Here is a 27,379-nt window from a genome sequence, read left to right as displayed (position 1 = left end):
AGACCCCGCCCACCCCCTGGCTCTCCTCCCCACCACCCTCACCATTTTTCATAGCTCCCCCCACACCCACTTTTCCCCTCACCCCCATCAACACTCACCTCTGACGGGGCTCCACACAGTGGGCTGATCCTTGAAGGAAGGAAGATCAGGAAGTTCAATCCTTGATGGTCCCGAGGCTGTGCTGGCGTCGTCACCTCTCCCAGGAGACCAGACTCCTGTAGCAGCCAAGCACCACTGTGTTACACAACACCTGTACTGTGTTACTGTTACACCTGTACTGTGTCACTTTACACTTGTACTGTCACTGATACACGTGTACTGTGTCACTGATACACTTTTACTGTTACACTTGTACTGTGTCACTGTTACACTTTCACTGTGTTAGTGTTGCACTTGTATTGTGTTAGTGTTGTACTGTGTCACTGTTACACCTGTACTGTCACTATTACACTTGTATTATATCAGTGTTACGCCTGTACCGTGTCAGTGCTACAAAACATCTGTACTGTCAGTGTTTCACAACACCTGTACTGTCAGTGTTACACTTGTACTGTGTCATTGTCAAAACAGCTGTAGCAAGCCTTCACTGCCTCATTCAGTGGGAATATTATGGATGGAGTTGAGTGTAGTGGACATGGAAGTGGTGGTCGTTAGAGATGGCTTTTAATAGTTTTAGTAGTAGTAGTAGTAGTAGTAGTAGTAGTGGTGGTGGTGGTTGAGTGGAGGTGGTGGTAGTAATTTTGGCTCTGTAATGGTCGTGGTGGCAGTTCTGGCTATGGTAATGGTAGCTCTGGTTATGGTAATGGTGGTAGTTCTGGCTACGGTAATGATGGCTGCAGTTCTTGCCATGGTAATGGTGGTAGCTCTGGCTATGATAATGGTGGTACCTCTGGCTATGGTAATGATGGCACTTCTGGCTACGGTAATGGTGGTGCTTTTGGCTATGGTAATGGTGGTACTTTTGGCTATGGTAATGGTAATACCTCTGGTTATGGTAATGGTGAAAGTTCTGGCTATACGGTAATGGTGGTGGTAGTTTACGGTTATCATGGTAGTTTTGGCAACAGTGGGTGGTAGTAATTTCAAGTGATGTTCACAGTAGTTCTGGCTTTGGTTGGAGTGCTAGTTGTAGTGCCAGTTGTGGTTGTGGTAGTGCTGGTTCTTGAACTTGCGACAGTGTTCTTTGTGGTTGCTTTAGCACTGATTATGGTTGTAACTGGTAATGCTGGTTGTGGTTGTAGCTGTGGTAGTACTTACTGAGGTTGTAGTTGTGGTAGTGCTGGTTATGGGTGTTGTGGTAGTGTTGGTTGTAGTTGTGGTAGTGCTGGTTATGGGTGTTGTGGTAGTGTTGGTTGTGGTTGTAGTTGTGGCAGTACTGAGGTTGTAGTTGTGGTAGTGTTGGTTATGGGTGTTGTGGTAGTGTTGGTTGTGGTTGTAGTTGTGGTAGTACTTACTGAGGTTGTAGTTGTGGTAGTGCTGGTTATGGGTGTTGTGGTAGTGTTAGTTGTGGTAGTACTTACTGAGGTTGTAGTTGTGGTAGTGCTGGTTATGGGTGTTGTGGTAGTGTTGGTTGTAGCTGTGGTAGTACTTACTGAGGTTGTAGTTGTGGTAGTGCTGGTTATGAGTGTTGTGGTAGTGTTAGTTGTGGTAGTACTTACTGAGGTTGTAATTGTGGTAGTGCTGGTTATGGGTGTTGTGGTAGTGTTGGTTGTAGCTGTGGTAGTACTTACTGAGGTTGTAGTTGTGGTAGTGCTGGTTATGAGTGTTGTGGTAGTGTTAGTTGTGGTTGTAGTAGTACTTACTGAGGTTGCAGTTGTGGTAGTGCTGGTTATGGGTGTTGTGGCAGTGTTGGTTGTGGTTGTAGTTGTGGTAGTACTGAGGTTGTAGTTGTGGTAGTGTTGGTTATGGGTGTTGTGGTAGTGTTGGTTGTAGTGGTAGTACTTACTGTGGTTGTAGTTGTAGTAGTGCTGGTTATGGGTGTTGTGGTAGTGTTAGTTGTGGTTGTAGTTGTGGTAGTACTTACTGAGGTTGTAGTTGTGGTAGTGCTGGTTATGGGTGTTGTGGTAGTGTTAGTTGTGGTTGTAGTTGTGGTAGTACTTACTGAGGTTGTAGTTGTGGTAGTGCTGGTTATGGGTGTTGTGGTAGTGTTGGTTGTAGTTGTGGTAGTACTTACTGAGGTTGTAGTTGTGGTAGTGCTGGTTATGGGTGTTGTGGTAGTGTTGCTTGTGGTTGTAGTTGTGGTAGTACTTACTGAGGTTGTAGTTGTGGTAGTGCTGGTTATGGGTGTTGTGGTAGTGTTGGTTGTGGTTGTAGTTGTGGTAGTACTTACTGAGGTTGTAGTTGTGGTAGTGCTGGTTATGGGTGTTGTGGTAGTGTTAGTTGTGGTTGTAGTTGTGGTAGTGTTAGCTGTGGTTGTAGTTGTGGTAGTGTTAGTTGTGGTTGTAGTTGTGGTAGTACTTACTGAGGTTGTAGTTGTGGTAGTGCTGGTTATGGGTGTTGTGGTAGTGTTGGTTGTAGTTGTGGTAGTACTTACTGAGGTTGTAGTTGTGGTAGTGCTGGTTATGGGTGTTGTGGTAGTGTTGGTTGTAGTTGTGGTAGTACTTACTGAGGTTGTAGTTGTGGTAGTGCTGGTTATGGGTGTTGTGGTAGTGTTGGTTGTAGTTGTGGTAGTACTTACTGAGGTTGTAGTTGTGGTAGTACTGAGGTTGTAGTTGTGGTAGTGCTGGTTATGGGTGTTGTGGTAGTGTTGGTTGTGGTTGTAGTTGTGGTAGTACTTACTGAGGTTGTAGTTGTGGTAGTGCTGATTATGGGTGTTGTGGTAGTGTTGGTTGTGGTTGTAGTTGTGGTAGTGTTGGTTGTGGTTGTAGTTGTGGTAGTGTTGGTTGTGGTTGTAGTTGTGGTAGTACTTACTGAGGTTGTAGTTGTGGTAGTGCTGGTTATGGGTGTTGTGGCAGTGTTGGTTGTGGTTGTAGTTGTGGTAGTGCTGGTTGTGGTTGTAGTTGTGGTAGTACTTACTGAGGTTGTAGTTGTGGTAGTGCTGGTTATGGGTGTTGTGGTAGTGTTGGTTGTGGTTGTAGTTGTGGTAGTGCTGGTTGTGGTTGTAGTGGATTATTATAATTGTAAAAATTACAATATTAAAAACAATATTCTATTAAAAGTAATATTAATCATATACACCGTATTACTGACACCACTGACACCAGCACCACACCTTTACTGACACCACTGACACCTCTGACACCTCTGACACCACTGACACCTCTGACACCAGCACCACACCTTTACTGACACCACTGACACCAGCACCACACCTTTACTGACACCACTGACACCAGCACCACACCTTTACTGACACCACTGACACCAGCACCACACCTTTACTGACACCTCTGACACCAGCACCACACCTTTACTGACACCGCTGACACCAGCACCACACCTTTACTGACACCTCTGACACCAGCACCACACCTTTACTGACACCTCTGACACCAGCACCACACCTTTACTGACACCTCTGACACCAGCACCACACCTTTACTGACACCTCTGACACCGGCACCACACCTTTACTGACACCTCTGACACCGCCACCACACCTTTACTGACACCTCTGACACCAGCACCACACCTTTACTGACACCTCTGACACCGGCACCACACCTTTACTGACACCTCTGACACCGCCACCACACCTTTACTGACACCTCTGACACCGCCACCACACCTTTACTGACACCACTGACACCGGCACCACACCTTTACTGACACCACTGACACCGCCACCACACCTTTACTGACACCACTGACACCGCCACCACACCTTTAATGACACCTCTGACACCATTACACACTTTTAATGATACCTCTGACACCGACACCACACCTTTACTGACACCTCTGACACCATTACACATTTTTAATGACACCTCTGACACCATACACACCTTTAATGACACCTCTGACACCATACACACCTTTAATGACACCTCTGACACCATACACACCTTTAATGACACCTATGACACCATTACACACCTTAAATAACACCACTGACACCATCACTAACACCTACACAAAGCTTTAATGACACCTCTGACACCTAAATACAGCATTCATGACACCACTGACACCATCACTAACACCTACACACACCTTTAATGACACCACTGACACCATCACTAACACCTACACACCTTTAATGACACCACTGACACCATCACTAACACCTACACACACCTTTAATGGCACCTCTGACACCATCATTAACACCTACACACACCTTTAATGGCACCTCTGACACCATTACTGACACCTACACACAGCCCTAATGAAACATCACTGACACCATCACACACCTTTAATGACACCACTGACACTATCGCTGACGCCTACGCACAGCTATAATGACACCTTCGATGCCATCACTGACATCACCATCACTAACAACATCACTGATATCACCGACACCAGTGACATCACTAATTGACACCAACACCAATACTGACACCACTGTTATCACCATCGCTGACACCAACACAACGGACACCAACACTATCACTGACATCACTACCACTAAAACCATCACCGTCAATAACACCGTCACTAACACCGTCACTAACACCGTCAATAACACCGTCACTAACACCGTCAATAACACCGTCACTAACACCGTCACTAACACCGTCACTAACACCGTCACTAACACCGTCACTAACACCATCAATAACACCATCAATAACACCAATAACACCGTCACTAACACCGTCACTAACACCATCAATAACACCGTCACTAACACCGTCACTAACACCATCAATAACACCGTCACTAACACCATCAATAACCAATAACACCGTCACTAACACCAATAACACCGTCACTAACACCATCAATAACACCGTCACTAACACCGTCACTAACACCGTCACTAACACCGTCACTAACACCGTCACTAACACCGTCAATAACACCGTCACTAACACCATCAATAACACCATCAATAACACCGTCACTAACACCGTCACTAACACCATCAATAACACCAATAACACCGTCACTAACACCATCAATAACACCGTCACTAACACCATCAATAACACCATCAATAACACCATCAATAACACCGTCACTAACACCATCAATAACACCATCAATAACACCGTCATTAACACCGTCACTAACACCATCAATAACACTATCAATAACACCGTCACTAACACCATCAATAACACCATCAATAACACCATCAATAACACCATCAATAACACCATCAATAACACCGTCACTAACACCGTCACTAACATCGTCACTAACACCATCAATAACACCATCAATAACACCGCCACTAACACCGTCACTAACACCATCAATAACACCGTCAATAACACCGTCACTAACACCGTCACTAACACCATCAATAACACCATCACTAACACCATCACTAACACCATCAATAACACCATCAATAACACCATCAATAACACCATCAATAACACCATCACTAACACCATCACTAACACCATCAATAACACCATCAATAACACCATCAATAACACCATCAATAACACCATCAATAACACCATCAATAACACCATCAATAACACCATCAATAACACCATCAATAACACCATCAATAATACCAAGGTCGTGTTATAGATCATAACACTTCATAACTGAACACATTAAACATCATAATGCAACACACAAACACACACAACATGCACAAGCAACATTACTGCTACTACGTGTGTAGTGTTGTGTACTCCAGGTGTAGAGGTGTACTTGCTTCTGTGACACAAGTGTATATACACAGAGAGGGGCGTATCTCTCAGCGTATATACACAGAGAGGGTGTATCTGTGTATATACACAGAGAGGGGTGTGTGTCTGTGTACATACACAGAGGGGTGTATCTCTCGGTGTACATAAACAGAGACGGGTGTATCTCTCGGTGTACATAAACAGAGACGGGTGTATCTCTCGGTGTATACAGGCTGAGAGCCGACTTTAATCTCTAAAGTAGGGACTGAGATCATCTCTTGAGTGTACAGGTAACATGCAGCCTTAATGACCCTCGTCAAATTGATAGGATTTAAACCGAACAACACGTGGAACTTGGTCTGTCTTGATTATTGCTTTCATATTAATGGTTATCTCCTTAGTTAACTTTTCCCCAACCAACAACCTCCCCACCAAAAACCGTATCCCCCACCATCTACCATCTGCTCCCCCCCCCCATTCCAAGTCATCTCCGCCCACCACCACAGTTACGTAAACTGGTTGCAGGAATAAGGTTTTCAGTTTCAGTAACTTACACACAGCTTTTCTGGTATGCAAATATTTTAACTAGAAAATAATAGGTTCTGACAGGATGTTGGTGGAAGTATGGTGGTAACTAGGGGGGGGGGGAGAGAGAGAGAGAGAGAGAGAGAGAGAGAGAGAGAGAGAGAGAGAGAGAGAGAGAGAGAGAGAGAGACATACTATGTTCACCATCCAACATTATCTCAAATAATTAAGCTATGACACAAAAGCCTTTTTTTACATTGCTATCTAATATAAATTAATATATCATAATATTGCCGAATAGGTAAAACTTGCAATTTTGGCTTAAACAGCAACGCTCTTCTTGCCGAATAAGGCAAGCGAAAATTTGTGTATGCAATAATTTCCCAAAAATCATTCTGAATCTAACGAAAAAAAATATTTGTGTTTATTAAATTATTGTAAACTTATCTAAAATATATTTAGTTAGATTAGGCTAAATTAAATTGCGCTTGTTATAATAAGGTTAGGTAAGTTTTATAGGGTTCTTTTGGTAGGATTACTAGTGCCTTTTTTGTCTCACAAACACACAAGTTAACAGGTATATTTTGCTGCTTCTACTTACATTTAGGTCACACTACATATACATGTACATGTATATATATACACATCCACCCAACTCAGTTTTCTTCTATTTTCTTAATAGTTCTTGATCTTTTTATTTCCTTTCATGTTCGTGGTAAAGTGAAAAAGAATCCTGCCTTCGTAAACCATAAGTGTCGTAATAGGCGACTAAAATTCCGGGAGCGAGGGGCTAGTAACCCCTTCTTCGGTGGGTGTGTGTGTGTATATATATATAAATATACATGTATATATACATGTATATATACATAATATATATATATATATATATATATATATATATATATATATATATATATATATATATATAATATTGTACGACAGCTTAATATAAAGTAATATATTGTATGGATAGAGGGTATGGGGATGTTATGGGTTGAAGGTGGTAACCATCACCCGTCACCACCTGCAGCCGCCCACTAGGTAAACACGCAAGCACATGGGTAAACCAAGGCAAGAGTGCTTATCCCACACGGGCGCCAGGCGGTGCTATGAGTGCTGCTCCGAGGTTATGGGTCCCCACACATCCACCAGACATGTAAGTGAATGGATGGATGCATGAGAGAGAGGAAGGGCGAATGGAAGGAGAACAGCATCGCCGTGTACAAGTAGATATTGTGTATTAAAAAGCACAAATCGTGTATAAGCATATGAACATCACCCACTTGTCGCAGTGTGTGTACCTACAGGTACCTGCCACGGATGTGATTCCAAATTGCACGTGCAATGTGTTAACAATACTTGTCAGTAGACATTGCAGTTGTTAAAAGATAACATTGTTTATAACGTTACCAAGCTCTGTCCCGCCCTCTATCTTCCAGCAGCTTCTTGTACTGGCCAGGCAACTCTCTCGTGCCTGGTTCGAATCCTTGCTGAGGAGAGCGTATCCAAATCACTTGGTCGTCAAACAACAACTGGTTTGCGAATAAACCAATGCGATGCCGAGGTGTTTCCTGCCTCACCTGGCGTCTTGTCTCGGTCCAGGTTATGATAATGACTTCAGCTTCAGGGGATGGCACTACTGGGAAATGATCTATACACTATCTACCACCCGCCGGCCTCGGTTAGATGAAGCTTAGTCATCTTAGTCAGATGACTAAGACCCACTTCAAGAAACACTTGTCTTGTTTCCTGAAGAACCTCCCTCTCTCTCTCTCTCTCTCTCTCTTACATTTACACACACACACAAACACAAATTACATTTCTCAGTGCATTTACAAGAAAAATATATTCTCCACAATAGACCTTTCCTTTCATTTACAGCTTGTAAACGCATGCCTTAAAAAAAGTCGTGAAACACAATGACCAACCTTCATGTTAACAGAAGTGCACAGTAACATTTTGATTCCACAGGAACTTGTGGTTCTGGCTTTTAAAAGTTACGACGGCTTGTACCGTATGGGCCCTGCGACCATTAGTCTAGTGTCTAGTCTAGACGGTCACTTTGCCCTTAGATCCTGCCTATGGCGCCGAGAAAGGAGCTCAAAGCACTTAGAATATGGACGCCAACGACTGGGAGGATTTCGCACTTCTGGAAGGAGAGTGGTAGCAAGAACTACTAAGAAGTGAAAGTCGGTGGGATTTATGTTACTGCTGACCCCCTAGTGGTGTGAGTGTGAAGCTGAGTTGCTCCTCTTATGGTCATGCACACCAACGAAACGTCCCGCCCTCATAATAACTCTGTTCGTTTTCTACCGTACCTCAGAGCGCGCGTTTCTGAAAGTCTGGTGCCAGGTCAAACCTTCTGGTTGATAACCTGATCAATCACACTTTTGGTGCCGGCAACACACAGTCAATGCACACACCACAGCTTGGCCCACATCACCGCACTCGAAAATCAATATTCCAGAGGCAAACTCGGGGACAAAGAATGCAAGGAAAATTCAAGACAGACAAGACTAATCCTCAAGAGAGCAGCATCCAATATGAAGACGACTCATAGTGTTTATTTCAAGGAGCCAGTAGCTGTATTGCTTCTTGCAAGGAGCCAGTAACATTGTGAAACCACAAGTGATTTCACACACCTGCACCTGACGCCACGTATGTACGTACGTATGTACGTACATACGTGGGATGGGATGGAATGAGTAGAAGAAAAGTGGATGGAGAGAAACAATGCATGAAAATGAGGATGAGGGGATTTGTGAATAAAAATAGAAATGGAGGAAGAGGTAGTTATGAGGATTAGAGAGAGAGAGAGAGAGAGGATAGAGAAAGGAAAGAGGAAGAGAGAGAGAGAGAGAGAGAGAGAGAGAGAGAGAGAGAGGATAGAGAAAGGAAAGAGAGAGAGAGAGAGAGAGAGAGAGAGAGAGAGAGAGAGAGAGAGAGAGAGAGAGAGAGAGAGAGAGAGAGAGAGAGAGAGGATAGAGAAAGGAAAGAGAGAGAGAGACTTAAAGTTTGTACCTGTAGTTTGGCGCTCCCTACTCTTTACCTTCCTCTCACCTTCCCTCAGCATCCTTCCCACCTTGCATCTCTCAAACATCCTTCCCACCTTACATCTCTCGAGCATCCTTCCCACCTTGCATCTCTCAAGCATCCTTCCCACCTTGCATCTCTCAAGCATCCTTCCCACCTTACATCTCTCAAGCATCCTTCCCACCTTACATCTCTCAAGCATCCTTCCCACCTTACATCTCTCAAGCATCCTTCCCACCTTACATCTCTCAAGCATCCTTCCCACCTTGCATCTCTCAAGCATCCTTCCCACCTTACATCTCTCAAGCATCCTTCCCACCTTACATCTCTCAAGCATCCTTCCCACCTTACATCTCTCAAGCATCCTTCCCACCTTACATCTCTCAAGCATCCTTCCCACCTTACATCTCTCAAGCATCCTTCCCACCTTGCATCTCTCAAGCATCCTTCCCACCTTACATCTCTCAAGCATCCTTCCCACCTTACATCTCAAAAGCATCCTTCCCACCTTACATCTCTCAAGCATCCTTCCCACCTTGCATCTCTCAAGCATCCTTCCCACCTTGCATCTCTCAAGCATCCTTCCCACCTTGCATCTCTCAAGCATCCTTCCCACCTTGCATCTCTCAAGCATCCTTCCCACCTTGCATCTCTCAAGCATCCTTTCCACCTTGCATCTCTCAAGCATCCTTCCCACCTTGCATCTCTCAAGCATCCTTTCCACCTCCTCTTAAAACAGCACAAGTAAATCGGTTGCTTCGCATAAATTACTTGTTTTTGCTACATTGATGGGCCAGAGTGGTAAATTAGATGCATCTGTTTCCATTTACTTAACATTTTGTCGGTAATTCTACCATTATTAGTAGTTAGGTTAAAGCAGACTGAGTGGAGAGCAAATCCAATTTTCTAGATAACAAGTCATCTGACAGCATCAAGGAACCTCCATCAGTTAGGACACTCAGTGTTGTCTTCAAGCATACCTGAAACCTGACGTTGGTGCCGTGGGCATGTTGCCAATAACCAGAAGAAAATATTCCTCTATACCCAGGTAGGGCGAGTGTTATGAGTGTGTTAGAAGCATATGTGATGGGGTAACATCAATTAAATAAGGCCTACGTGGGATTGATAGTTTCACAAAATCTTAACAACACGATTGCCAATAATCCACGAAACGGGTGTGGGGGTGGGGGGGGGGAGAGGGTGTTTGAACCCAAGGTAAGTGAGTCGTAAAACTCAGGCCAGTACGTAAGCCACTCGGCCAGCTGGCTACAATAGGCATAATGTGATGTGTGGTTGCGATACTTTTAAAGTCTCCGGCATGAACGGGGGAAAGTTTTCGACATGGGTTCGAATTTGGTCCCAGTCCCAGCTATGTACAATAAATATATATATCGTAGGTAGCAGGGTGGTAGACAGCAACCATGAAGGAGGTACGGTAGCGAAGTGAGTGTATAACAGAAACCTGCAAGTATTTTACAGAATTCTTTCTCCATAAGCCATGCGTGTCGTAAGAGGCGACTAAAATACCGAAAGCAAGGGGTTAGTAACCCCTTCTCCTGTATACATTACTAAATTATACAAGAGAAAATTTCGTTTTTTTAAGCCACCCTTCCTCAGTGGGATACTGCCGATTTTTTGAATATATATATATATATATATATATATATATATATATATATATATATATATATATATATATATATATATATATATATATATATATAAGATTGTGACATATGAGCTAGAAATGTGAAATTATGTGCAACACACCCTTGAAGTTGTGTAGCCAGGGAGCCAGCAAGAATAAAGAACAGTATAAGGGTGGTTCTTGCCTTCCTCCTCCCCCCCCCTTTCTTATGGAACGAGACGCTTGAAGCTTCCGTAGAAAATGGACCCAGAGCGGAATGCTTGACGACATCCTTCTTGTCTTACTGACATCTCCCACCCCCGGCTGACACTGCTGTATGGAGCCCCTCCTTTGTGACTGACACGATGGAGACATTGTCTCTGATAGTAACTGTGAGAGTTTGTCTTGTGTAGAAAAAGTTACAAGTGCCTTCTCTCTGCCCTTCCCTTACGTCACGTACCTACCTACCTCCTACTACTCACCCTCCTCCATCACACCTCGCCATCCCTCCACCTTCTCCCTCTCGCCTCTCCCTCCTTCCACCCTTTCTTGACTGACTAATTACAAGCTAACATACACTGCGAATATTTATACTAGGGGTGGAGCAAGAAGCTACACTGTGTGTGTTGTGTTTTTTCATGTTTTCATCAGGGCGGAGACGAAGGGAATGATGTGGCTTACACCTGGCGAAGAAGGGAATGATGTGGCTTACACCTGGCGAAGAAGGGAATGATGTGGCTTACACCTGGCGAAGAAGGGAATGATGTGGCTTACACCTGGCGAAGAAGGGAATGATGTGGCTTACACCTGGCGAAGAAGGGAATGATGTGGCTTACACCTGGTGAGAAGGGAATGATGTGGCTTACACCTGGTGAGAAGGGAATGATGTGGCTTACACCTGGTGAGATGGGAATGATGTGGCTTACACCTGGTGAGATGGGAATGATATGGTTTACACCTGGTGGAGAAGAAGGGAATGATGTGGTTTAAATTTGGTGGAAACGAAGGGAATGATGTGGCTTACACCTGGTGGAGACGAAGGGGTCCACACTGGGGTCTGAACTGGGGTACAAATTAGGGCCCAAACGAGAGTCTAAAATCAAGGTTTAGACTATGTTCCAGGTTTAAATTAGGGTTGAAACAGGGAGTTCCAACGGGATTATAAACAGGGGTTCAAATTAGGGTCTAAAAGGATACCTGGATGTAGGTCAAAACTGGTGTGAAGGTGGTTTAAAAAGAACCTCAGAGGTTTCAAACAGAGTTTCAAATAGATTAGGCATAAGTTCAGAGGTTCAAGTAAAGGTACAAATTGAAGGTTCAGATATTTCCAAGAGGTTCAAAAGTTTAGACGAAAGTTCACACATATCATCAGAGGTTCAAAACGGACCTTCCAAAATAATTAAACGTAAGTTCACAGTTTCAAAGGAAGGTTTATACTGTCGATTCAGATCTTCAAACGAAGGTTCGGAAGCTCAAACTGCGATTCAAATGAAGGTTCAAATGAAGGTTCAAACAGAAGGTTCACTGCGTCTCATTATGTAGCTGATTTGAACCCTGGGGTAAAAATTCGCCTAAATGTCCAGTCGGTCTGACCAAAAGCCCAAATTAAACCCAATCTATGGTCTGATCTAGGGTTTTGTCTGGAGTCTCTGATCCGAGGTCCCGTCTGGGGTCTTCTCTGAGGGTCTGACCTGGAGTCTGGCCTGGGGTCTGGTCTGCGATCTTGCTTTGAGTCTGGTCTGGAGTTGGGTCTGGGATTTGGTCTGGGGTGTGATCTGGGTTCTCAAGTCTCCCTCTTAAGAACCTGTGTCCCGTCAATTAAGGCAAGAAGAACAGACAGCCTCTCTACCTCTCGATCAGCGGACGGATGATCAAGCACTGAGTGACTAAGACGAGTATCCCGCTTCACACATGTAATGCCTCTTATGCACAGATGGATCATCAGCCAGCTGGGGAGACATGTACCAGCTGGCTGATGAAACTATGTAACTCAGCATATCAACATACCTATCTCAGTGCCTTCATGTTCTAATTATGTGTTGATATTCAATGCATCTGGTGTTGATGAATTAGACACTTATGCAACATCTAATTATCATTAATTTGTAGACGTTTCGCCATCCAGTGGCTTTATCAATACAATGCACAGACAATGTCAGGACTGTAGAATATATACAGAAGACAGTGGAAGACGAGGTAATTAGTCCGTCAGCTTGTCTTCTGGCTTCTGTATATATTTCTACAGTCTCCAGGTTATGTCTTTGTATTGTACTAATAAAGCCACTGGATTGCGAAACGTCTACAAATTAAAGATACCCAGATGTTGTACATGTGTCTAATTCGTCTTGTCGTTGTATACTAGTGATATACTTATGTGGTGTTCAATGTGATGTGTATGTGATGTTCTATGTATGTGGTCTATCGAGCGTTTAATATCCCAGGAAGATGGTACGTACAATTATTTTCCTAAATGACAGTAACACCGCTGGTGCTGCTGCTGCTGCTGCTGCTAATAATAATAATAATAGTAATAATAATAATAATAATAATAATAATAATAATAATAATAATAATAATAAATTTTCCTGTATGTTTCTTAACAGTTCTTAGTCCTGTCATATTTCCTTGCCGGTTTAGGTCTGGTCAGAGACGGGGCCGCGAAGTCGATTTCCAGAGCCATTAACAAATAGCGTGTATCAATGTCTCTCCCCCCCCCCCCCCCCCACAAAAAAAAAAAAAAAAAAAAAAAAAAAAGATAAAAATCTCACGGAACGGATGAGGGAAGGGGGGAGGGGAGCCTTGAACCCATGGCCGCTGAGGCCGTGATTTGTTTGCACTCGTGTTATTACGATTTCCTGAGGCACTATTATCACCGCTATCATCACCATCACCACTAATAACACTCTTTTATTTTAAACAACGTTTCGCCCAGCGTGGAGCTTGAGCTTCGCACAGAGCTCTATAAACCTCCTCTACATATTCTGCAACATGTATTTTTTCTCCACAGTTTTCCTATTTAAATGTACAAGTTTTCTAAATGAAGACTGAAAAAACAGGTTTGTATCGAGAATCAAAGCAATTCTGGCAAAATCAATTAAGAAACGAACACCTTCAGCTCTAAACTGAACGACTGCCAACTGCCTCTTAAACATTTACTTATCAGCTAATTCATTTACGCAGAACGTACCTTAAGAGCATCAACGCCATAACTAAACTGTTACTAACATAACCAGAACAAAAGAACGACTGATGTGAAGGAAGTTATTAACATAGCCAGGACAAGGGAACGAGTGAATGTGAAGGAAGTTATTAACATAGCCAGGACAAGGGAACGAGTGAATGTGAAGGAAGTTATTAACATAGCCAGGACAAGGGAACGAGTGAATGTGAAGGAAGTTATTAACATAGCAAGGACAAGGGAACGAGTGAATGTGAAGGAAGTTATTAACATAGCAAGGACAAGGGAACGAGTGAATGTGAAGGAAGTTATTAACATAGCCAGGACAACAAACAAGGTGTGAAAGCACAACACAGCGGACCACAGTTGTAATTAACCTGGTAAACAGATGGAATATGCAAATCCAGGGAGATCGCTTCGCAAATCACAAAAGAACTAACTGTCCTGCGTGTATATGATAGACAGTATGTAAATACTGTTCGGGATGGTCTACCTTCAAAGCCATATTAATTGCATATACGAGGCAGCCATGTAATCCTCGGGGGGGGGGGGGGGGGGGGTAATTGAGTTCCTGGAGGTACTGATATTTTAATGCTTTATTGCTATAGCCATATATCATTAATTATTGTTGCAATCTGTTTAATACTGACGCTGATAAAGCATGACCATTGTTTTAAAATAGAATGAAATCTAATGGTTATTTTTTCAGTTTATGGGTTGTGTGCCAAGTAACAATTTAAGGATCACGTGCCAAGTAACAATACTGGAGTTGTGTGCCAAGTAACAATTTAAGGATCACGTGCCAAAGTAACAATATTGGAGTTGTGTGCCAAGGAACAGTCTAGGGGGAGTCGTGTGTTAAGCAAATAGGCACCAAGAAAATCTGTGAATACTCAAAGCTCTTCGCTGAATAACCTCCAGTAGAGACGTTCTGTGGTATAATGACGAAAATTCCTGGATTCTACTGTACCTACTTCAAACAGGTAAGACACATGGGCAACACTGTTATTTTTACTGCCAAGACGTTTCACCAGCTCAGCAGACTTTCTGTCACAATATATAGGGTGACTTAAATGCTGGAGACAAAAGAAGTAATGGAAAGGAACATATAAGGTGGTCAGTTCCTCAGCCTTGGTAAGAGCTTCGATCACTGTGAATATGACTCAAACGCACTTTTAAGACGTATTTTGTACGATTTAGACGTTCGCAACTAGTGATACGAAAGTCCTATATTTGAATACAGTAATATTTGAGCAATAATAACCCACATGGAGACAAACTCCGGAGATTAACTGATCTGTATACTTCGACCCCTTTCTGAGACCCTCTTCAGCAGAAGATCGAAATACACAGATCAATTAATCTCCTGAGTTTTTGTCTCCAAGTGGGTTATTATTGAGCACTGACAAGTGTTCATTACGCTTTATTCACAATAACATGCGCCTAAATTTCATAAAACGTGTTGAAAAATATAAATACAACCAAAAACACAAACTCATATTCTTGAGTGAAATTCTAAGAAAATATAAACCATTCAGACTTACTCACGAAATCGTAATAACACGATTGGAAACAAACCAAGGTATGGGGGGGTTAGAACCCATGGCGAGTGAGCCGTGAAACTTCAGGCCAGTGCGTATGACCAAAGTTAAAATAATCAGCATTATTTTAACTCATTACGCTGATAATGTCCAAGTATTTCCCTAAAGTTTCCCAGAGGTCCGTACAGATACTCAAGTAATGGAACACTCGCTAAGTGCGCTCATGTCAAACTTTTGCGACACAGCTGTGATACATGCGTCAGACCAAAATACACTGCTCATATGCAAGGATGACATTTTAAGATGGACAACACAACATCGTTCAACCTTTGAAATGTATGTTTTTACGCGTACGTACGTACGTGTGTGTACTCACCTAATTGTGGTTGCAGGGGTCGAGACTCAGCTCCTGGCCCCGCCTCTTCACTGATCGCTGATAGGTCCTCTCTCTGCTCCTTGAGCTGTCATACCTCGTCTTAAAGCTATGTATGCTTCCTGCCTCCACTACATCACTTGCTAGGCTATTCCACTTACTGACAACTCTATGACTGAAGGAATACTTCCTAACATCCCTGCGACTCATCTGAGTCTTCAGCTTCCAATTGTGACCCCTTGTTTCTGTGTCCCATCTCTGGAACATCCTGTCTCTGTCCACCTTATCTATTTCACGCAGTATTTTATATGCCGTTATCATGTCTCCCCTGACCCTCCTGTCCTCCAGCGGCGTCAGGCTGATTTCCCTCAACCTTTCTTCGTAGGACATTCCCCTGAGCTCCGGAACTAACCTTGTTGCAAACCTTTGCAGTTTTTTTAATTTCTTGACGTGTTTGACCAGGTGTGGGTTTCAAACTGGTGCTACATACTCCAGTATGGGCCTGACGTACACAGTGTACAGTGTCTTAAATGATTCCTTACTAAGGTACCGGAATGCTAATCTCAGGTTTGCCAGGCGCCCATATGCTGCAGCAGTTATCTGATTGATGTGTGCTTCCGGAGACGTGCTCGGTGTTATGCTCATCCCAAGATCTTTTTCCTTGAGTGAGGTTTGCAGTCTTTAGCCACCTAGCCTATAATCTGTCTGCGGTCTTCGTTATCCTTCCACAATCTTCATGACTTTGCATCTGGCGGGGTTGAATTCGAGAAGCCAGTTGCTGGACCATGTGTTCAGCATGTCCAGGTCTCTGTAGTCCTGCCTGATCCTCATCTGATTTAATTCTCCTCATTAACTTCACATCAATGGAAATAAGTCACTCTGTCTGACTTTTTTGGGTTATCCTAGGTTCTCTACACATATGCTGCTATGTATGATAATTCTATGTAACTGTATTGTGTATACCTGAATAAATTTACTTACTTACTTACTTACTTACTTAATCATCTGCGAACAGGGACACTTCTGCGTCTATCCCTTCCATCATGTCATTCACATATACCAAAAATAGCACTAGTCCCAGGACTGACCCCTGTGGGACACCGCTCGTCACAGGCGCCCACTGTGATACCTCATCACGTACCATGACTCGTTGTTGTCTCCCTGTCAGGTATTCTCTGATCCACTGCAGTGCCCTTCCTGTTATATGCGCCTGATCCTCCAGCTTCTGCACTAGTCTCGTGTGTGTGTGTGTGTGTGTGTGTGTGTGTGTGTGTGTGTGTATGTGTGTGTGTGTGTGTGTGTGTGTGTGTGTGTGTGTGTGTGTGTGTGTGTGTGTGTGTGTGTGTGTGTGTGTGTGTGTGTGTGCGCGCGCGCGCGCTCGCTCGCCTCGCCTAATTGTGGTTGCAGGGGTCGAGACCACTCCTGGCCCCGCCTCTTCACCGAGTGCTACTAGGTCCTCTCTCTCCCTGCTCCATCAGCTTTATCATACCTCATCTTAAAGCTATGTATGGTTCCTGCCTCCACTACCTCACTTGCTAGGCTATTCCACTTCCTGACTACTCTATGACTGAAGAAATACTTCCTAACATCTCTTTGACTCATCTGGGTCTTCAACTTCCAATTGTGACCCCTTGTTTCTCTGTCCCATCTTTGGAACATCCTGTCTCTGTCCACCGTATCTATTTCACGCAGTATATAGAGTGAGTGTGTGAGTGTGTGTGAGTGTGTGTGAGTGTGTGAGTGTGTGAGTGTGTGTGTGTGTGTGTGTGTGTGTGTGTGTGTGTGTGTGTGTGTGTGTGTGTGTGTGTGTGTGTGTGTGTGTGTGTGTGTGTTATTTATGGCTAAGTTCCCAGGTAGGTGAAGAGAGCTGCAGCTAGACGACCCAATTCATAACTATCGATTTTCTCGAGTGAATCACCTTTTATCTGAACTATGTTTGATCATCTGCGAGGAGCCAGCGTCTACTGCATCGTTCTCCAACTTTATCTACTTAGTAAAACTCTTAGGCTGAAAAAATGATTCGTAATGTGTATTTGACTCGGGTGGTTGCTCAGGGTTCATCCGTTTTACTGTCTGGGTGAAGTCTGCCCACTATCTACGCCCCAGAGTATTTCGCATGTCGTGATCATATCATTTCGTTCTTCATTCCTCCGGAGACAAGAGATCTTGCTAGTGCTTCTTGGCACTCATCTGTCTTATTTTTCTCTCTGACTCTTGCCGCCCCGCACCCTCCCACCAGCCACCACTAATACTAAGCAAACGCATTTGGAACGCACTCGCGTTAACCCCCTGATGCAAGAAACATTTTTAAAACAGAACATATTCATGATATCCATCCAACAGCTCATTGCATGAGTTCTCTACCCAGATGGGATAAGGCTTTCGCAACGCACACTTCAAGGGTTATTAGGAACGTCTCTCAGTCTCTTATCTCCACGATAACATCTGGGGAGGAGATACGGCCTCCTTAAGAGTTGTCGACCGCTATCTTGAAGGAAAAGTCCGCGTCAATTCCAAGACGAACTAATTCACCAAGACGGTAATTCATTCTAAAGATGGGAAGAGATTTTTGGCCAAGTTTTCCCCCAGTATAGTGCAGACACTGGTCGTCCAACACTCACAACTAAAAACTGGTATACACCAAAACAGGAAGCTGCTACATTATTTTTTGGCCAAATACGTTGATATAAATTATTTCTAATTCAGAGGAAGGTACTTTAAATTAACAATTACTTCCCAGAAACTGCATGTTCCCGATAAATTTCCTTCTTTTATTATTGTTCTATTGTTGCCTTGTTGTATCTTTCAGCTCTCAGCGATTAGTGTCGCGTCACCAACTTAACGTTAAAGACATGATATGTAACCAGCGTATTCTTAATATCTAAACACTGACATGAATTATTCCCATAAAATTATTACATAAAACAATACTGTCCCAAACCAGCGATACTAAACATGATTTTCATTATTATTATTATTATTATTATTATTATTATTATTATTATTATTATTATTATTATTATTATTATCGCTGCTGCTATTAAACATAATTGGGCATGGTAGGATGCTAGGCATCGACTGACAACAAGACTCTCCAGGAGTGAGGTTTGAGGCATTCCAGCGAGGAGGTTAACAACTCGCGAAATGGCAGGGATGTGAATCATTCATAACAGCTTTGATGGGACTTGAGTTAGAGCACGCCGCAGCCACACTGTTGTGAGATTCGTCTGTAAAAGCCCTGCATTGTGGTCAACGTGAAACCTTGCAAGCCCTTCTATAGTGCTTGAATATATAGCTAGTTGGATGAAACTTACTTTAGAGAGCCCTTAAAGAGGATAAACGCACTGGCCAACTAGTTTTTAAGACTGACTTGCCATGGGTTCCAACCCTTTATGTTGTGAGATAGGGAAATACAGCTATCTTTTAGTATATAACTATCACACAATTTAGTATAGCAGTACAATGTAACTATCACACCGGGGTGGGTAGCAATACACTTCTGGTGTACCCACTGTGTAACTATTACACAGTGTAGGGTAGCAGTACACTGCTGGTGTACCCAATATCACAGAGCAGGATAGCAGTACACCGCTGGTGTCCAATTTTGCCCAAAATATATACATCTCCCACCCTATTACATTTGTCGCGAGAAAATGCTGGCTAAGGTGTGTGTGAATGTGGCGGTGATGGGGATGGCGAAGGAAGAAATAGTACCAGAGGTATGCCAGGAGTGGTGAAGAATGTCCTGCCGTACTATAAAAATGACAGTGGCGAGGGAAGCCTGGCGAACGTGCGACAAACATACTTCACTCTCTTGGTACAACGTTCAAGACAAATGAAGTACGGAGGCCTCTATAGTAATATAGCCACAGGGAGTTGAAGAAACAAAGATGGACAGGGGAAGGGACGCGAACCGCGCTCTGTAAACTGACAGTCCGACGCCCATCCCCCCCTTCCCATCCATCTTTCTGTTTATCCACTGATAGTTCTTTATTAAAACTTAATCTGAGTTCATAGGGAGATTATCTGATACGAGGCAGGGGAGGCCAGATCCAGTTCCTTAGATCAAGAGACTTTCACCAACATCGAGGCGTTCCTCCTTGACGCTGGAAAGCTCTTCATCCTAGGAATTACAGCGAGCATCCCCTTCCCCGGCTCAAACTTGATTACCTCACATTTCCGTAAGTGATGTACGACTCCCACGGGTTTAGTTGCGGTTCTCCGGGAGACGCTTTCCTACACCTCACTCTTCTTCAGTTGTAAACAATAAAAAAAAAAAGTTTGGGGGAGGGAACGTTTTGCTCTTGTGAAATGACAAAAGTTCTACGTGAGACTTGACACAGCTCTAAACAGAGCGAAACTTTATCCTCCTAAACGTTAGTTCTGGATCCTGTGAATTTGTAACATTTATAACCAAAAAAAAAAAAAATTATAAATAGCAAAAAGCCATGGTTGGAAAACTAGCGATATTTGGGACAATGTCACGTTTTGTGTAGAGCTTTGTCAAGTCATCAGACTTGATAAAACTCTACACAGAGGGAAACACTGCCACAAACTTACGACTGATGAATACTACTAGCCTGGTGCCACTGTCGTATTCATCAGTGTAACACTACATGCAGTGAACCACAGCTTTATCGATGACACGACAAGGGCCCTCCGTGGGCGAAATATCGTTCATCTTATTAAACCATACCACGGGCGGGATTTGAACCCGCGGTCAGAGAGTCTCAAAACTCCAGACCGTCGTTAGCCACTGGACCAGCTAGCCACAATAACCTATGCTAACCTTCCTATGGTGTAGAAATATACCTAGTTGGACGAATCTTATTGTGGCTAGCTGGTCCAGTGGCTAACGCGACGGTCTGGAGTTTTGAGTCTCTGACCGCGGGTTCAAATCCCGCCCGTGGTATGGTTTGTTTGCAATCGTGTCATTACGATTTCGTGAGTCATGTTCATATTATTAGATTTATCGGCAATCCTGCCATTGCACTACAGTGTAGCAACCTGTGAGTGAAGCTGTGTGCGGTACTCAACCTGATCCCCCATATGATACATATTTGCATCACTCCCCTTAAGCGTCCCTGAGCCCAGTACTTAACCTGATACACGAGGAACACATGATATGTGTCTACATTACTCACATTAAGTGTCCTTGAGGCTATTATTCAACCCTGATACATGTCTACTACCCTCATTAAGTGTTCTGAATCTATTAGTCAACCTGGTACACAAGGAACACATGACGCGCACTATTCCCGTTAATACTTTACGAAAAAATCACCGTACTACTGGGCTGTGTTTCTTGTCTTATAATGGAATGGAGAGAAAGAGAGAGAGAGAGAGAGAGAGAGAGAGAGAGAGAGAGAGAGAGAGAGAGAGAGAGAGAGAGAGAGAGAGAGAGAGAGAGAGAGAGAGAGAGAGAGAGATGGTAGCCAAGCGATTGTTTCATCACCGAGTCATTATTCGATTCACACAATGGCAGGTGTCTTTTTGCTTTCCTAATAGACAAAACACCACCAGCAGGTAGCACGCCAGAGTAGCTCACTAGCGAATCCTGCTATTAAAAGCAGCAAAGGAAAGGAGTGCACCTTTGTACTCGAGTCATCCATGCCTCACTCTGGATGATTTCATCCGCATGTGGCTGGCCTCGTTTGATGAGCCACATCTGGACACAAACACACACCTGGTGAGCCACACTTGAGCAGTGACATCTAGTGAGTCACAACTGAATACACACACCTGGTGAACCACACTTGAACACACACACACACACACACACACACACACACACACACACACACATACACACATACACACATACACACACATACACATACACACACATACACACACACACACGCTTGCACACACACACACACACGCTCGCACACGCGCACACACACACAAAATGGTAACTAACACACACACACACACACACACACTCAAATACAACAGGCCTAGTGTCTAATCGACATGTGCCTAGGACAAAATGGTAACTAACACACACACACACACACATCTGGTGAGCCACACCTGGACACACACCTGGTCAGCATCAATCCCAGCCTGATATAAGTCGCTGACAAAAGTCAAACCTATCAGCTTTAACATTCCATGGCAGTAAGAGGATGTTCATCACATTCTTTGACATTACACCTCATCTTTCATATATTTAAAAAAAGAACATTCTTTTATTTGACATTTTACATTTGCATCTGACATTTAACTTTTTTATTCATTTGATAATTACAAATTTGCATTTCGCATTTTCGGCGACAACTCAAAAACAACCACTCGTGTCTAGTTTGTGTTTGTAAAAGTATATGTTTTTTGTATGAAATATTTTCAGTATTAATTTCGAGTGTGTGTGTGTGTGTGTGTGTGTGTGTGTGTGTGTGTGTGTGTGTGTGTGTGTGTGTGTGTGTGTGTGTGTGTGTGTGTGTGTGTGTGTGTGTCTGTATGTATGTATATATATATATTATATATATATATATATATATATATATATATATAATTATATATATATATATATATATATATATATATATATATATATATATATAAATTTCTCTGTAATCGATAAGCAATAGGCAAAATTCTTTTTATTAAGTTTTCTAGACAAATGTAAACAAAATAATCACCTGGCGTCCTAATCTTCAATAATTACAATTAGGACACCAATAATCGTAATTTGGTCTTCAATAATTATAAGGTCATCAGAAACCTTAAGAAAAAAAATAAGGCAGGTTTGGTTCTTGGCAGGATGGATAACTGAAACATCACTGCGAGCGACATTTCCACTTAAAAGATGTTTTAACGCATATAACGAACAGTCTGAGTCCTAGCATATAACGAACAGTGCGAGTCTTAGCATATAACGAACAGCGTGAGCCCTAGAATATAACGAACAGTGCGAGTCCTAGAATGTAACGAACAGTGTGAGTCCTCCTATACAACGAACAGTCGGTCCTAACATATAACGAACAGTGCGAATCCTAGAATATAACGAACAGTGTGAGTCCTAGCATATAACGATCTCTCCGAACTCCTGAACTTCTTACTCATTAACTAATGTTAGTTCCCGTTCAAATACTCATGTTAATTCCCGTTCAAATTCTCACTTCGAAGTTAATACAAGGACTCCTTCACAGCTACCATTTTCTCCCACTTATCTATAGCAAGTAAATATACGAGTAGTACGCTTATACGCAACATTTCTTTGAAGTAGGTCCCGTCTTCATGCAGTCATCTCTCAGTGGCAGTGATCCACATCAGAAGCGTGAGCCGGGCTGCACCCTCTTGAAACTTCGTTCTTGAAATATACTCTCCCTGGCCGGCCACAAGATTGATAGCCACGACCCTTGCACAAACATCGGCAGCAAAAAGAGCTTTCACAGTACCGATATAAAGAAAACAGCTAGCGTACAGAGAGCCAGGAAGAGCTGCACATCCGTGGCTCTTGATCACCCCAGCTGGTGCCCCGAAGACCAACGAGTGACACACTTAGTCCAAACACATTCACCGGCGAGTTTTTCCCACTGGCTTCTGTAGCATCACGTGTGGGTAGTAGGTAAATGGGGCAGCATCAGAGGGTGGTGGGTTCAGGTCGATGGATGATTCACCAACAAAAGCGGAAGAAAATATAACCAACAGCAAGAAATGAGTTTTGACAGTGGAGTCAACACCAGAAGAGAAGGAAGGTACACTTAAGATTACCATCATTAGGAAGAAGATCAGAGGACACTCAGATTATCACCAACAGGAAGAACAGAGAACACTCAGATTATCACCAGCAGGAAGATCAGAGAACACTCAGATGATCACCAGCAAGATCAGAGGAACACCCAAATGATCACCAGCAGGAAAGGACAATAAGACATTTTGGAGCACTGAGATGATCACCAACAGGAGGGAACAGAGCCAAGTACATGTTGAGGCACTAAGATGATCACCAACAGGAGGAAACAGGTCAGTGGACATGCTCGGGCAGTGAGCTGGTCACCAACACTAGGAAGCAGAGAAGACATGGGGCATTATGGCAATCACTCACACTAAGGAAAACAGAGCAGGGGATATGTTGGGGCATTATGGTGATGACCAGCACGAGCAGCAACACCGCCTATATTGAGCAGTGAGCCAGGTGGGAGAGGCAGCCAGGGTGATCTGCTTCGCACAGCACCAACAACTTCGCCACACATGACATCACGTCTAGTCCTGGTCTCCAGACTCGCGGTCTTAAGAGGCCAAGTCAAATGCGGTCTCGCCTCACACTCGTTGCATACATCAAATAATCAGCAAATACTGCGCATCTCAAAGAAACATCTCAAAGTATCACGTAATAGGCCTATCCAGCATTACCACCAATGTCAAATTAGTTAATAGTGTTTGAGGAGGCATTGCTTGAAAATTACAAACCCATGGACGGTAAGATAACAGTTGGGGCAGGTCGGTAATAAGACAGGTGTAGCAGGATGGTAACAAGACAGGTGGAACTGGAGGGTAACAAGAAAGCTGGGAAGGTATGAAACAGCACATACTGTAAAACTGGGACAGTCATAGAATAATACAATAAGTTGTTGGTGATGAGTCAGCACTTAGCTTATGGAGGTTCCCTAGTTCAAGGAGCACACTAGAAGACAGTCCACTTAGCGCCCTGCCGACCCGACACACAGTGAAGGCTCGATCCTCCGTTCGTTAAGTGTGAAACACGCACGCTATCTAGCTGTACTATTAACAACAGTCACACAACATTACAAAATAATGTCACACGTAGAACGTTATGCGACGAAATAAAAGAACACGAAATATTAACAGTTACGCTGACTTTTTTTTTTAATCTATTGATGAAATCTTTTGTAATTAGTGATACTTAACATCAAGAATCACACAGACACGTGACAGCAGACATAATGTTCATGTATAACACAGACACGTGACAGCAGACATGATGTTCATGTATAACACAGACACGTGACAGCAGACATAATGTTCATGTATAACACAGACACGTGACAGCAGACATGATGTTCATGTATAACACAGACACGTGACAGTAGACACAATGTTCATGTATAACACAGACACGTGCCAGCAGACATGATGTTCATGTATAACACAGACACGTGACAGTAGACATGATGTTCATGTATAACACAGACACGTGACAGCAGACATGATGTTCATGTATAACACAGACACGTGACAGTAGACACAATGTTCATGTATAACACAGACACGTGCCAGCAGACATGATGTTCATGTATAACACAGACACGTGACAGTAGACATGATGTTCATGTATAACACAGACACGTGACAGCAGACATGATGTTCATGTATAACACAGACACGTGACAGTAGACACAATGTTCATGTATAACACAGACACGTGACAGCAGACATGATGTTCATGTATAACACAGACACGTGACAGTAGACACAATGTTCATGTATAACACAGACACGTGCCAGCAGACATGATGTTCATGTATAACACAGACACGTGACAGTAGACACAATGTTCATGTATAACACAGACACGTGACAGGGGACACAATGTTCATGTATAACACAGACACGTGACAGTAGACACAATGTTCATGTATAACACAGACACGTGACAGCAGACATAATGTTCATGTATAACACAGACACGTGACAGTAGACACAATGTTCATGTATAACACAGACACGTGACAGGGGACACAATGTTCATGTATAACACAGACACGTGACAGGGGACACAATGTTCATGTATAACACAGACACGTGACAGCAGACAATGTTCATGTATAACACAGACACGTGACAGGGGACACAATGTTCATGTATAACACAGACACGTGACAGCAGACAATGTTCATGTATAACACAGACACGTGACAGGGGACACAATGTTCATGTATAACACAGACACGTGACAGGGGAAACAATGTTCATGTATAACACAGACACGTGACAGCAGACAATGTTCATGTATAACACAGACACGTGACAGGGGACACAATGTTCATGTATAACACAGACACGTGACAGGGGACACAATGTTCATGTATAACACAGACACGTGACAGGGGAAACAATGTTCATGTATAACACAGACACGTGACAGTAGACACAATGTTCATGTATAACACAGACACGTGACAGGGGACACAATGTTCATGTATAACACAGACACGTGCCAGCAGACACAATGTTCATGTATAACACAGACACGTGACAGCAGACAATGTTCATGTATAACAAAGACACGTGACAGCAGACAATGTTCATGTATAACACAGACACGTGACAGCAGACAATGTTCATGTATAACAAAGACACGTGACAGCAGACAATGTTCATGTATAACAAAGACACGTGACAGCAGACAATGTTCATGTATAACACAGACACGTGACAGCAGACAATGTTCATGTATAACACAGACACGTGACAGCAGACAATGTTCATGTATAACACAGACACGTGACAGCAGACAATGTTCATGTATAACACAGACACGTGACAGCAGACAATGTTCATGTATAACACAGACACGTGACAGCAGACAATGTTCATGTATAACACAGACACGTGACAGGGGACACAATGTTCACATTATATATAAAAGACGTTTAACATCAGCAACAATGTTCATACACAACATTATGTATTAGAGACGAATGACAACAATGTTCACACATAACTTTATGCACAGCCTAGACATCTGTCAGCTGAAGCAAGTTCACACAGAACATTAAAACGACGCGAGACAACGGAAACAATGGTGACACACAACATCATGTGTAAGAGACGAGTGACAAAGACAATGGTGACACATCATGTGTAAGAGACGAGTGACAAAGACAATGGTGACACATCATGTGTAAGAGACGAGTGACAACAGAGACAATGGTGACACATCATGTGTAAGAGACGAGTGACAACAGAGACAATGGTGACACATCATGTGTAAGAGACGAGTGACAACAGAGACAATGGTGACACATCATGTGTAAGAGACAAGTGACAACAGAGACAATGGTGACACATCATGTGTAAGAGACGAGTGACAACAGACAAAATGGTGACACATCATGTGTAAGAGACGAGTGACAACAGAGACAATGGTGACACATCATGTGTAAGAGACGAGTGACAACAGAGACAATGGTGACACATCATGTGTAAGAGACGAGTGACAACAGAGACAATGGTGACACATCATGTGTAAGAGACGAGTGACAACAGAGACAATGGTGACACATCATGTGTAAGAGACGAGTGACAACAGAGACAATGGTGACACATCATGTGTAAGAGACAAGTGACAACAGAGACAATGGTGACACA

General features: G+C 43.1%; 1 protein-coding gene across 34 annotated transcripts in view; it reads right to left on the bottom strand.

Moving 5' to 3' along the window:
• LOC128689952 (uncharacterized) overlaps positions 1–27,379 on the bottom strand; it is a 1,227,005-nt gene that overhangs the window by 323,095 nt on the left and 876,531 nt on the right. For 26 of the 34 annotated variants that reach the window (XM_070088626.1, XM_070088623.1, XM_070088625.1 and 23 more), the window contains one exon: positions 99–215. The exons of the other annotated variants lie outside the window; for them this stretch is intronic. In XM_070088626.1, coding sequence (XP_069944727.1) covers positions 99–215 — 117 coding nt within the window. The remainder of the gene's footprint in view (positions 1–98; positions 216–27,379) is intronic. 34 annotated transcript variants of the gene reach the window in all.

The sequence above is a fragment of the Cherax quadricarinatus genome, chromosome 25 (assembly GCF_038502225.1).
Source record: "Cherax quadricarinatus isolate ZL_2023a chromosome 25, ASM3850222v1, whole genome shotgun sequence".
NCBI lineage: Eukaryota > Metazoa > Arthropoda > Malacostraca > Decapoda > Parastacidae > Cherax > Cherax quadricarinatus.
Note: the sequence above shows the minus strand (reverse complement) of the source record. Positions and strands in the feature narration are given on the sequence as shown.